Here is a 13,610-nt window from a genome sequence, read left to right on the forward strand (position 1 = left end):
TTTGGTCGCATCCGCCATTTTTACCATAAATAGCCATGTCGAATGAAACAAAAGCGAAACTTTGTCACTTAGGCGTTCTTTTCTTTACACTGTCTCGTCAGTACAGATTCCGCGATGGACGGAGAGTTTCCTTTTGCCCTTTTCGTCGAGGGAAACTGGGACCCCAAGACACTTAAACTGAAAAACAAGTTGACTATTTATTTCCAGAGCAAGAAGTCAAATGGAGGAGATTGTGTGGTAGAATACGAAGTTTCTGACGGCCAAAGAGCGAGTGTACGCTTCAAAACGGAAGAAGGTAAACTACCATTATTTACTGTCGATAACTAAACTTACAGACGACTCAACACTAACAAATGTTACCTCAGTTACCTCATAGACCCTAGGTTACCTGGTCCTACTACTATCAACAGGACATGTTTTTTTTTACTTTGTATATGTGTGTGTGTGTGTGTGTGTGTGTGTGTGTGTGTGTGTGTGTGTGTGTGTGTGTGTGTGTGTGTGTGTGTATGTGTGTGTGTGTGTGTGAGAGAGAATAATTTATACACTGTATAAAAAGAATTAAGGTGCTTAATTAAACCCTGAAGTACACAAATAGGTAAATACCAGACAAACTAGAAGTACCATTTCAGCCACCAGATATACAAAAGTATATATGTGTGTGTCTGTTTACTGTATAACCATAAAACGTGAATATATACACTGTAAAAAAAAAGAATTAAGGTGATTAATTAAACCCTGAAGTACACAATTAGGTAAACACCACACATACTAGAAGTATAATTTCAGTCACCAGATATACAAAAGTATAGCCCGATACCTTAAAGGTGTCATAGTCAATGTTTTTATGTGGAAAATGATGTAGAAATGCAAAAAAATTTTTTTTAAATAAATAAGATACTGTTTCAGAAGTGGAACATAAAAAACAAAAGCAAAACAAACCTTCCGGTAAACTTCTAGCCTTGTCAGTTATTTTATTATACACACCTGAAAACACACCAATAACATCTTGTTACATCATCATGAAAGGGAATTTCCATAAATGAAGTTTTATATAACTATAAAAAACCTATAAAGGAGGAGAGACGTTCCAAGAGCTTATATTTATTCTAACCGACACTGGGACAGTCTGACTTTATCTGTATAAATGGAGTGATAGACAGATCAGTTTCACTGTATCACTCCGTAGTCTATGTTTTCCACTTAAAACTCTAGCAACAGTCCACTGAAACCGTGGCCTGATGCATTATTTCATTCATTCATTCATTCATCTTCTACCGCTTATCCGAACTTCCTCGGGTCACGGGGAGCCTGTGCCTATCACAGGCGTCATCGGGCATCAAGGCAGGATACACCCTGGACGGAGTGCCAACCCATCACAGGGCACACACACTCTCATTCACTCACGCAATCACACACTACAGACAATTTTCCAGAGATGCCAATCAACCTACCATGCATGTCTTTGGACCGGGGGAGGAAACCCCCGAGGCACGGGGAGAACATGCAAACTCCACACACACAAGGTGGAGGCGGGAATCGAACCCCGACCCTGGAGGTGTGAGGCGAACGTGCTAACCACTTAGCCACCGTGCCCCCTGCATTATTTCATGCGACTTCTATTTCTGATGAAACATACAAATGGAAGCCATTTTCACCGGATGTACTCTTTAATGATAACCTACAAATCAATTCAATTTTATGCAGTTCAATTCAAATTTCTTTTTAGTATAGCTCTTTTAACAGTGCATATTGTCTCAAACGGCTTTACAGAGCATAAACATGATACAAAAAATTTCATATACAAAACACTCCAAAAGCTAGCAGGCTTTGGGATCTATTTTCATTCATAACTCACTAAGAAAGAGAACATTTGTCCAAATTGTGTTCAAAATGGCAGTTACTCAATATTAATTTCTTATTTTAAAATTCTATTGGCACTCTTTCGCACAGTCGTATAACAGCCTTACCGTCACATAACCTCATAACCCTTGCATGTGGGATATTACATCAATAAAGCATTTGAATTACAGCCTGTGCTAGAACTTGGGCATGACAGTCCTTGCAAATAGTTAGCATGCTAACTCCATTTGAACCAATATTGTATTCGGGTGAAGCTTTGCATACATGGGTTTAAATAGACTGAGCTGAATGATTAGAAAAATCATACAAGTCCACCTCTTTTAACCATTACAGATGCAATTTTTCGCAAGTCATACCATATGCTTAACTAGCCTTTCATTTTTTATTGTGCTTTAGTGAGACAGAATGTTCTGGAGAAGAAAGGGCATGAAATTAAGTTGGGTAAAGACCTCCTGAGCCTCAGGGTTTATCTTCCTCCGAATGAGGCCAAATCTAGTCAGGTGAGTATTTTATGGTAATATTTTTTCTGCCAAAGGTGAACTAGTAATTAATTAGTATACACATTGCTTATGCTTTAATGTGACTGCTCAAAACATTTATTTTTCAGGAAACAAAGTCTTCTGATAACAAAGGTCCAACAGGTAAGCCATTTTGTCATGATTTAAATCTTTTTCTTTTTGTTCATGCTTCCCTCTAGAGGTGAAACTGATGGAAACCTATGACATTTTTTTATTGTGAGTTTATTGTGAGAGAGGAATGTAGGTCTTGTCCAAATGATGTTTTAAATTGGTATAAAGGGGTTAATAATTCCTCTTGATATACGTATATTGCCCTCTGTGATGTGGTTATAAACTATTGTGAACCAGGTAGTAAAAGTTTTATATTTCTGATAACCCACAAGGAAGATTTTTAGTAACATGTCATTTACAGTGGTTCTTTTTCTCATTCCTTAGTCTTTCCATGCTTGTATACATAGGCTTTAAGTCATGAATGGTTTTCGCAGTCATAACAAACACAAGCTATTCCCAAGACTGAGATCGACTGGCCTTTATTAGCAGGTTTATTGAATCTGTTTAGACAAAATTAATTCAGTGCATTTTCTTTACAAAAAAAAAATCACCTACCAAAGACGAAAAGCAAACATCCTCTGAATCTCGGACTGAAGTTGAAGCAGGGTCATCTCAGACTGAAGATGAAGCGGGGTCTGAGCCAAAGGAAGACAGTGAGGAGTCATGTCCAACGTCAGCTGTAATAAAAAACATCCACCTGAAACAGGAGTCCCTGTATATGCTGGTAGAGAATGTCCTCAAGTATAGTCCTGAGGACAAAAATATCAGCATAGAAGCCATCCCTGAGTGTCATTGTGCTGTTGTTACTTTTACTAACAATAAAGGTAAATCATTTCACATGAGATAAAACATACTTTTACTGATGTGTAATATTTCAAATTATACTCAATAAAATATTTCACTTCCAAACGTCAATGAATAAATGATCCATTAAGAGCAAAGCTACTGTATATTGTACAGCCAATATCATCATTTCATCTTAAGTGTATATAATAACTTTCTGTGTTATAGATGCGGTAGACTTTATTAAGTCTTGCCCAAAGAACTCAATGTTCAAGAAGAAGAATCTGGAAATCAGTCTTCTTGAGATGACCACAAAAGTGAAAGTAGAAGATTTATCTTCAGACATGTCCTCTGACTATATCATGCTTTATTTCGAAAAGTATGGTGAAATAGATGAGGATTTGGAAATGCTTGAAGATGAAGAATCAGCTATAATCACATTTAAAACTCACGCAGGTAAATGTGAATTAAAATTACGTACAGTAAAGATGTTTCTTCAATGTTAACCTTAATAAATGTTGCGAGTTACAAAAAGCTTTACGTTGTGTTTTTTCCAGATGTAAAGACAGTTCTTGAAAAACAACATTACATTAAAAAGCAGCACATCAGAGTATTTCCATACTACGAATCACTGGGAGTTGCACTCTATGGTGACGAAAGGCCCATTCTGAAACTCCCGGAATCTTTTACAGAAAATATTCATACATCTGTTTGGAAATATCTTCAAGAATACCCAGAAAATTTGGACGTAATCATGCAAGATATGCAGAAGCATTTCTGCCACCTGGAGTTTCAAGACTTAGCTGTAAGAATCATTCCTCTAGAAACCATCCTTCATCAAGGTGTACAGACGAAAAAACTTCTTCAGACATGGAGAGAAAAGGCCTCTGCTGAATTTACTGCAATAATGTCCAAATATAAGTCAGTAGAAATCGAGATTGAGAAAGATGCATGGGCTGAACTGGAAACAGAAGTCCACAGGATGTTGTCATCTGAACCCGTAGCCCTGATCCTTCACAAAGGTCAAGGAAGGGTGAGCTTGGCTGGTCTTGCAGAAGATGTACACAGAACTGGGAATGCGGTGCAGAACATTGTTAACAGGACTACACAAAGAATCCAAAGAGAGAAGAGCTGCATTGAAGATGAAATCTCAATCACACCATCTGTTTATATGATCATCATGAAAGATGATTTGCAAGACAAAATCTGCGACACCTTTCCAGGACTGAAGCTGAATTACAACGTTTCCAGACAAACATTAACTTTTTATGGGATAAAAGAAGACGTTTCAGAGTCAAAGTGTAAGATTTTGCAAGAGTTTGTTGGCCTTAATCGAAGGATGATAGCGCTTGACCCACCTATTTTACAGTTCCTGATAAAGTGGGACAAAGAGGAACTGACAAAAGAACTATTCTTTTCCCAGGGAATCTGTGCATCATTGGAGATTACGAACGACCAGCCGTTTCTTATTGCTAAAACAGAGAGGGCATTGCAAGATAGTGAAAATCGGTTAAAAGCACAATTAGGTCATGCGTGCATTGAAGTAGATGATCCTAGTATGCTCAGGGGCATGGAATGGCAAGATCTAGTTGACAAATTAAGTAACACACTAAATTCGTCAATAACGAAGGTGCAAATAGATGAATCAGACAGAAAAGTTGTAATTTCTGGATTTGCTGAATCAGTGCAGTTAGTTCAGGAACAGCTGTCTGAATATGTGATCAACAATTCTATCATTACCACAACCCTACAGGCAGATAAGATTATTGTGAAGTATCTAAAAGAGCACAGAAAGGAAGATTGGGGTAAAATTATGGAATATAATGTAAATGTTAAATTTGAGGAGGATACAGTCTCACTGACTGGGCCAAGGCTTCGTTTGAGTACGTACAAGTTTGTTTTTGAGAACCTTCTTTCATCTGTTTACTGCTGCAGGTTTAAAGTAGACAAGCCTGGTGCTAAGAGGGTTTTTAAGAGTAAGGAACTTATGATCGTTGAAACAGCAAAGAACAAAATGGGGTGTGTAGTCGAGTTAGTAGAGGAAGATGATAGAAAGCAGGTTTCTTCTAGCCTCATAGGCAAAAAGAGAGTTCGCACACCTGATGGAGTGGAAATTATAGTCAACAAAGGTGACATGTGCTTGTATCCTGTAGATGCTATAGTGAACGCAGTCAATGACAAGCTTGAGCTCAGTGGAGGTCTATCGAAAGCACTTTCTGATGCTGCAGGCCCAGAGCTGCAGGAAGCCTGTAACCAGGTTATTAAAAAGCGAACGAAGTTGAATCCAGGCGAGGCTGTCATTACTGAGGCTGGAAAGTTGCCCTGCAAGCATGTAATTCATGCAGTAGGGCCACACTTTGATAGTGCAAATCCCCAAAAATCAGTTAGCACTTTGAAAAATGCTGTAAAGAAAAGTCTGAATCTTGCTGACAGAGAGTATTGTCAGTCACTGGCAATACCAGCCATATGTTCTGGCAATCTTGGATTCCCACTAGCCCTTTGTGCAGAAACCATTGTTTCAGCATTAAAAGAATTCTTTAATTTCATGAAAGGAGACATGTGTTTAAAAGAGATCCATCTGATTGATAATAACGATAAAACCATTGAGGCTTTTGAAGCAGCAGTGCAGAATTTGTATGGGGGCAGTTCCAAAAGTCAGAGCCCAAGATTCATTGGTGCTTCCAGCAGCCAACAGCAAAACCCGAAACCATCTAGCTCCACGAGCCAAGGATTGTCCCAGAGTGTTAAGACAAATGAAGGGTTGACTATTACTCTCGCAAAGTGCAACATTCAGAATACCTCAGTGAGTTCAATTATTCTATTTAACATGCTCAGTCTTAAATTTTGTAATTCTTCTGGACCAAAACTTTCAGTCATATTTGTCGCTGTTTTGTCTTTAGTTGGATGTGGTGGTGAACTCTATATCAGCTGACCTGGCTCTTAACCATGGTGCTGTTGCGCAAGCCATTCTAACTGCAGCAGGGCCACAAATTCAGACACAACTTAACCAGCAGGCTACAGGACCTGCAAACAATGGAGCTATCTTTATCACTAGCGGTTGCAATCTGAAAAACAAACTGGTGTTTCATACTGTAGCCCCACACTGGAACCAGGGACAAGGTTCAGCACAGACGGTACAGTATAATCTGTTCTACTATTTTCCTTCTAAAGTAGATTATTTTTTTTGTAGCTTTAGGTTGTAACTCTATTTTAATGGATTCTGCTGTCTGCAGTTGGAAGGCATCATGGATGGATGTTTAGATCTGGCAGAACAGCAGAAGCAGGGGTCTATTGTGTTCCCAGCTATTGGAACAGGGAACCTGGGATTTCCAAAGGCATTGGTGGCTACCATTATGCTCGACTCGGTTCTTAAGTTTAGCAAAAACAGAGCTTCACATCATGTACAAGAAGTGATGATCGCTCTCCATCCCAGCGACCATTCAACCATTCAGGTAAGTTAAAGAGTGCCAGAGTACGATCTTAGAGATAAGGAGGTAATCTTAAGGTTCTGTCAATGACACAATGGAGGTTAGATGGAGGAGGAATAAAATCAGGATGGGGAAGGGAAATCTGTGCAGGTGAGATGGTAGAGGGAGAGAAGGTGTAGGAAGAGTTAAGAATATCAAGGACTTTGTAATCTAAAGAAATGTTCGTTAGACTGTTGTTTGCAAATAGTGAAGGTGTTTTATTTAAGGAGATGAATTAAAACAGTGTGAAAGTGGATACACACTTACAGACTTTGGCAGACAACCTTGTCCAGAGAAACTTACATTTATATAACTGAGCAGTTGAAGGTTAAGGGACCGAGCAGTGGTAGTTGGGTGATCCCGGGATTTGAGCTCACAACCATCTGATCAGTAGTCCACCATTGAGCTACCACTACCACCTACTATGTGTCCATTTGCTAGCTATTCATAATTATTAGTGTTTTTTTTTTCCCCCTCAGGCTTTTACAGATGAATTCAACAAAAGGGTTAACATCCAGCCATCCTTATCCTTAAGTGTCTCCACCAAAGGTTCAAAGATATATTTCAAAAAGCACAAATCTAAGAGATATGTGAAAAGTAACATTCTGATAGCTGCTTTATTTCATGTTTATGTTGACATTTCTAGGCCCCTTTTCAAAGGTGACCTCACCAAAAACAGGGATTTATGAGACTACAATGGGAGGAGTTGTGCTTCAGGTTCTCACTGGTGACATCACAAAGGAGACCACTGATGTCATCGTGAACTCAACCAATGAGACTTTCACATCGAAAGCTGGTAACCCTTGAACCCTTCCTCCTGTCTATACATTACAGTGATTAAATGAAAGGGATAGCAGTTTTCTAATATGAGACAAGGATTTAGGAACTCCCATCATGCACTTCCATCATGCATCATTTTACAGGCTGCTGTAAATACTACCAAGAACTCCTGTATGACCTCATAATAATAATAATAATATTAATAATAATAATAATAATAATAATAACAATAATAGTTAGCGTGTTTGGATATGACTTTGTAATACTCTGTGTGACAGAGGCTTAGTCACCTACAAATGCCTAGTTTTATCGTTAGAGTATTGGCTCAATTAGCAAAGGAGTGTTTGGACGCCAGTGAACACTGTTTAAGCCAATACAAAAATTAATCTTTTAGCTTTTACACAGCAAAACAGCAACAAAATCCACCAATCGCATTTACCGTCAAAAATTGGACATGTCTACAGAAATATTTGCAGTAATTTACTAATCAGATTTAGCATAAGAAATATTCCTATTTATACAAAAATTACAACTAGAATTTTAAATTAAAGAGCAGCTTGGGGCCAGGGAGAGTGTAATTACAGCTGTTATGCCGAAGTTTATTTCTATTATTAAAATCAATCTTCGAGATGCAATCTTCGAGATGCTAAGTTAATAAGTGCTTACTATATATACTATATACTATATATATTGATTTGTACAGTTGAAACACCTCTAACATGCTATATGATGTGATAATGTAGTGAAGCCTTTATAACTTCTCTACAATTAAAATTTGGCAGTTGTTATTTAACTATCTGTGACAAGATAATTAATACATAACGTACCTCTCTTTTTTCAGGTGTCTCAAAGTCTATTTTAGACGCAGCAGGTCCAAATGTGGAAGCTGAGTGCCAGCAGTTAGGTTAGGACTGATCAGCATAATGAAATCAGTTTAGAAAATAATAGGAAAATGTATATTCGTTGTGAATTGACAGGTTAAATATCACATTATATATTAACAGGGGCGTTGCAAAACAAGGGACTGATAATGACTCAGCAAGGCAACCTGCAATGCAAAAAGATCATCCACATCTCAGCAAAAAATAATCTGAAAACAATCCAAAAACGTGTTCAACAGGCATTAGAAACGTGTGTGAAAAACAATTTCAGCTCCATTGCCTTCCCTGCCTTTGGAACAGGTGAGCTGCAACACTTTTATGAATACTTTGCATACAACAAAAGACTTTTACACTTGAAGCTTATGGCAGTGTATTGTGTTTCTATGTATTATCTGTAAACTTATACAAAACATTGTATGGCATGTTGTAATTAAGTATCTAGAATTAGGCTTTAACACATTCAGAAGTAATACTGGAGCATTTACATATGCATGACTTGGGGTTTTCCTGAACTGGAATATGTTTCCTTTTTGCCCGCACTTCTCCACCAGAGGTAAAGTCATGGCATTTAAAATATGGTTGCCATCAACTGTGAAAAAAAAATTGCCTTATCTTAATGCTGTTTAGCTTGATATTTATTACTATACCTGCTTATAGAACAACAACACTACTAACAGATTTTTACAGAATTGCAATATTAAAATAAGAAATGTTATTTATCATTTCGATGATAATATCAAAGTCAACTGTGTTAGTTTCTGGATTAAGAATGAGTCGTATGAGCTTTGCTCTAACATCGGTGGGGAATTAAATGCCGATTCATTCAAAATTTGGTAACCCAGTTTGCATTAGTACCTGCAATTCCTTCTATATTTAATCCCCTTCATTGCCCACCATTAAATCTGTCTTTCTTACAGGTCAAGGCGGAATTAATTCAGGCTATGTTGCAGACCACATGTTCGATGGTGTAATTGACTTTTTGAAGCAGACTCCACAGTCTTCACTCAGAACGGTGCACATAGTGATCTTCCAGGCACCCATTTTGGCAGATTTTCATCAGAGTATGTTGAGAAGAGACAACACTGACAAGCAGAAGAATGAAGGGGCCTGGGCAAGACTTACATGTACGTCTTCCTGTTTGTTTTTTTCTTTTTTTTTCCTGGTTGGCATGAATGCAAGTAGTGCATTAGTATAAATAAGAACTTTCGATGATGTTCTTACCTAATGTGAGATTTTTATTTGTATTATTTTATACCACATATCTTTAATTTCAACAGCTTTTACCAAATCGTTTTTTATGAACGCCAAGCCCAAAGATGTCAAGCAACCAAAAGAGGCAGACTTTGTAATTGAGAATAAGGTGGAGACTGCGGTTTGCTTCTCCATCTGCGGGCCTTCCCAAATCGCTGTGGATGAAACCAAGCAGTTCCTTGATAAGCTCATCTCAGAGGAACAGGCTTTTCAGGCCATCAGTGATTCGATGATCCTCAGACTGTCTGATATGAACAGACAACGAATCCAGGAGCTGCAACGACTCATGTGCGTTAATGTGAAAATCGAGCAGAAGGCTCATTCTGCTAAAGGGGCAGATTCAGACGACATCAAGCTTATAGTAGAGGGTCTCAGCAGGGATGTCCTGATGGTTGTAAGTGAGATCAACGACATGTTGAAAGCAACAAGAGAGGAAGTGAACCAGAAGAAAAGCATGGAGCTAACAGCTGACCTGGTGGACTGGCAATACAAACAGGGTGGGCAGTTCCACAGCTTTGACCTAGCTACAAACTTTAAACTTGAAGAAGCATTAAATCTGAATTCTCAAGATGTGGACATCAATTTTCAAAATCAAATGTACAAAGTCAGAATGCCGGAGGGTCCTGCTGTGAACTTCAGTGGTGGCAGCCAGATGGAAATCAGACGTGTTGACAAAATAAGAGGTATTTTTTTTTATTACGTCTACAGGGGTTCAAGTCATCCAGGTAATATTAAACGGCTAGTACTGGGACTCAGCTATATATACATAAAACTCCTTGTTACAAATGTCTGGATAGTCCACAACAGATACGCATAACAATTATTGATTAGATTGTGTTGATATACAAGACAATCTGAAGTGGTTATGTTTTGTTTCATACTAATGCTTGACATGACCACTTTTGACTAGCACCATGTAAGCTAACCAGATGAGATACCTGTTCTGATTTTGACATGAGAATAAATATATTCATCTTTAAACAGACTAGACTTCAAAGCTAGTAAATAAAACTAGAACGTACATTTCCTGAAGAAAATGTGAATGGTGCTTGCACGTGGCAAATCCCGGAGGCTAGTCGTGACGAGCATGTGACGTCATCCGAATACTCTTGAGGAAGTTTCTCATTGTGCTGAGTGTTTTGATATGTCACGTCCATGTTGTGCTAATTTTTGATTTTCACGTGACATCACATGACATCATCAGAATACACGTGAGGAAGTTCCTCTCATTGTTCTGAGTGTTTTGATATGTCACATGTCCATGTTGTAAAAAGTTTTTTGATTTTGCATATTTGGGGGCGGGGCTGCGGCACAACCGGAAGGCCAGTCGGTACACCAATTTAAAGTTTGTTCAGAGTATCACCCTAAAGGAGCTGGCCGAGTTTGGTGTAGATAGTTCAAAAGCTTGCCGAGTTATAAAGTTTATAATGGGAGTCTATGGGGAAAAGGCCATTTTGAGACCCGGTACCTGAAGTACCGGTACTCGGATCACTTATAAAAGTCATAGCACACCTCTCCTCAATGAGCCGGTCGATTTGACACGTCATTCGTGGGTCTAGGACAAAAGCTGCGGGACAAGTTACGCGCCGAAGTTTTGTCCGGCACAATAGTAATAATGTTGCCTTGCAGGCACCATTAATAAGTCTGTGGAATCTCTCATTTGTGAACTAATGTCTTTAGTAATGTAGAATGTTTCTGGTCCCAATGAGCTAAATAATTTAAATAGATGCATGTGGATAAAATAAAAAGTTCAGCTAAAATATATTTTGGGGTTCTCATCCAGCAAAAAAGAGATTTATAACCTTTAATCAGTTCTGATTAAATTAAAACCATCGTTTTTTTTTTTTCCATTTGCAGCCTCCGAGAACCTCCCGAAGGAATGGGATGTCATGGCGTCGAGTGAATTACACAAGGTTTGTCCACTGCAAGTTGGCAGTCAAGAGTACAACGATGTCCTGGTCCAATTTAGAAAAACATGTAATCAAAATGTTCTTTCGGTATGTAACTCCTAAGACACGTAAAACATAAGTCCAATTTCCATTTCTTAACATTTGAAGTGGTTCATGTAATTCTTTTTTTTTTTTTTTGCTACTTACAGATTCAAAGGGTCCAGAATCCTCGCATGTGGAAGAACTACCAAAATAACAAACAATATATGGAACAAATGAATGGCCATCAGAACAACGAGAGGATGCTGTTTCATGGAACCAGAGAAGAGTCAATAAACCACATAAATCAAAACGGCTTCAACCGGAGCTATGCAGGAAAAAATGGTATGACAATATTCTAACCAGATTTCACATCTGTCTACAAATTTTTAGATTAGATTCTGATTATTAGTGATTAGTTTTTGCTTGACTCCATCAGCCTCTGTGGCTACTTTTACTAATCTCTTTACGTTGATTCATTGCAGCTGCGGTTTATGGAAAAGGAACCTACTTTGCACTTAATGCATCTTACTCTGCCCAAAATACGTATTCAGTACCAAATGCACAAGGACAGAAGCACATGTATTACTGCAAAGTTCTCGCTGGAGATTATACACTTGGAAACTCAGCGATGATTGATCCACCTGCCAAAACCGCCAATGGTACAGATCTGTATGACACTGTGGTGGATAACACAGTGGCTCCAACTATCTTTGTGGTATTCCGTGATTACCATGCATATCCGGACTATCTAATTACTTTTACCTGAACTGCAAACCAAAGAAAGCTGCATGATTCATGAACACCTGCGTAGTGATGCAGAAAATACAAAAATACTGCCAATATATAGTTGTGATTGCAACATATACTGTAGTTCTGGATTTGAAAATAAAGTGACCTTGGAGGATGTCCTTGAAAAAACCAGTAACCAGGTAAAGCAACCAGGATGCTATTGCTGAGCACAGTACAGTGCTACCACCACCATGCTTCACTGTGGGGTTTTCAGGCTGAACAGTCTCCAACATACCTGCAATATGATTTTGAATTGCTCACATCTTTTCCATAAAGCCAACCTTGTGGTGGTCATCTTGTGTCTTCCATTTGAGCTGTGGATCTCTTGGTTGATTCTGTCATGAATGCTTTTCTCACCTGACAATCTTTCAGGGACCCAGGTTTAGCAGTAATAACGAATTTAGCTGTGCCTTTATTTTTTGGGGAAATTTATATATTTTTAGAATCAAACCCTAATGCATACTTTTCCAGAATTCCAAGTATGTTCCCAGAATTCCAGATCTTACATTGGGTTTTTCCAGAAACACAAATTCTTTGAAATCGCACTTAAATTCAACTCCATTCAGCTAACTACATAATGTTTGATGGAAACCGAACTAATCTTGGAACAGGAGTGAATACTTATACAAATGTGGTGGAGATTTAATACATATTTAAATCTATTTCAGTTCCAGATTGTAACCGTATAATACGGTCATTTTTTTTTTTTAACTACAGATTTGTGATCATATTTTCAAGAGTACTAGATATATAGTGTACTTGAACATTATAGGATATTATTTAAGCACATACTAAGCCCCATATGCCTTACCACCAAGGATTTTTGAAATCCCTGGTTCAAGACTCTAATAGCTATTAATGTCATTTTTTATGCCTGTTTTCTTTTGATCGTGAAGCTTGAAGATTTTTTTGTTTTCCGTTTTTCATGTGATAATTTTTTCTGAAAGTCAGGCAAGGCACTGATACAGCAGTGGGAGATTTACTTACATCAGTTCCTGACTAGATCAAAAAAAAGAATAATATATATATATATATATATAAGATATAGCCGACATCCAAAAACAAAGGAACTGGATATTGTGTACTGACTTTTACAGCTTCTTAATATTTTGGACTGCTGCCTGCCATTCTGCTGATTTTTAGTAGATGATTCACTGTGATTTTGTTTACAGAGAACGTAATCCATTATTAATAAAATCAACGACTTCAGTATTTAAACCTTTCTTGCAATGTATGATGTTTGTGCACGAAGTAAAAGTATAGAAAACTGTGCTGTTGGGTCTTCTGTATAACTTCTAC

The 13,610-nt window shown here is 38.0% G+C and overlaps 1 protein-coding gene across 1 annotated transcript; it reads left to right on the forward strand.

The window, feature by feature from the left end:
- Window positions 1-48: 48 nt before the first annotated feature.
- On the forward strand, window positions 49-13,529 carry parp14rs1 (poly(ADP-ribose) polymerase family member 14-related sequence 1). The gene is made up of 17 exons (XM_060875769.1): window positions 49-295; window positions 2,257-2,360; window positions 2,468-2,501; window positions 2,990-3,253; window positions 3,441-3,668; window positions 3,770-6,015; window positions 6,113-6,346; window positions 6,446-6,664; window positions 7,159-7,228; window positions 7,326-7,475; window positions 8,301-8,363; window positions 8,464-8,640; window positions 9,258-9,464; window positions 9,618-10,274; window positions 11,449-11,588; window positions 11,690-11,864; window positions 12,005-13,529. Exons 1-17 carry the CDS (start codon window positions 115-117, stop codon window positions 12,286-12,288), a joined length of 5,433 nt encoding a protein of 1,810 aa, XP_060731752.1. The 5' UTR covers window positions 49-114; the 3' UTR covers window positions 12,289-13,529.
- The last annotated feature ends 81 nt before the right edge of the window (window positions 13,530-13,610 follow it).

Source organism: Tachysurus vachellii, chromosome 8, assembly GCF_030014155.1.
Source record: "Tachysurus vachellii isolate PV-2020 chromosome 8, HZAU_Pvac_v1, whole genome shotgun sequence".
NCBI lineage: Eukaryota > Metazoa > Chordata > Actinopteri > Siluriformes > Bagridae > Tachysurus > Tachysurus vachellii.

Bases quoted from the DNA above. Each gene is read 5' to 3' on its own strand.
- parp14rs1 (XM_060875769.1), top strand. From the start codon at position 115: ATGGACGGAGAGTTTCCTTTTGCCCTTTTCGTCGAGGGAAACTGGGAC. The intron at 6,665-7,158 runs GTAAGTTAAAGA...TTTCCCCCTCAG, and splicing joins GCGACCATTCAACCATTCAG to GCTTTTACAGATGAATTCAA. The intron at 8,641-9,257 runs GTGAGCTGCAAC...TCTTTCTTACAG, and splicing joins CTTCCCTGCCTTTGGAACAG to GTCAAGGCGGAATTAATTCA.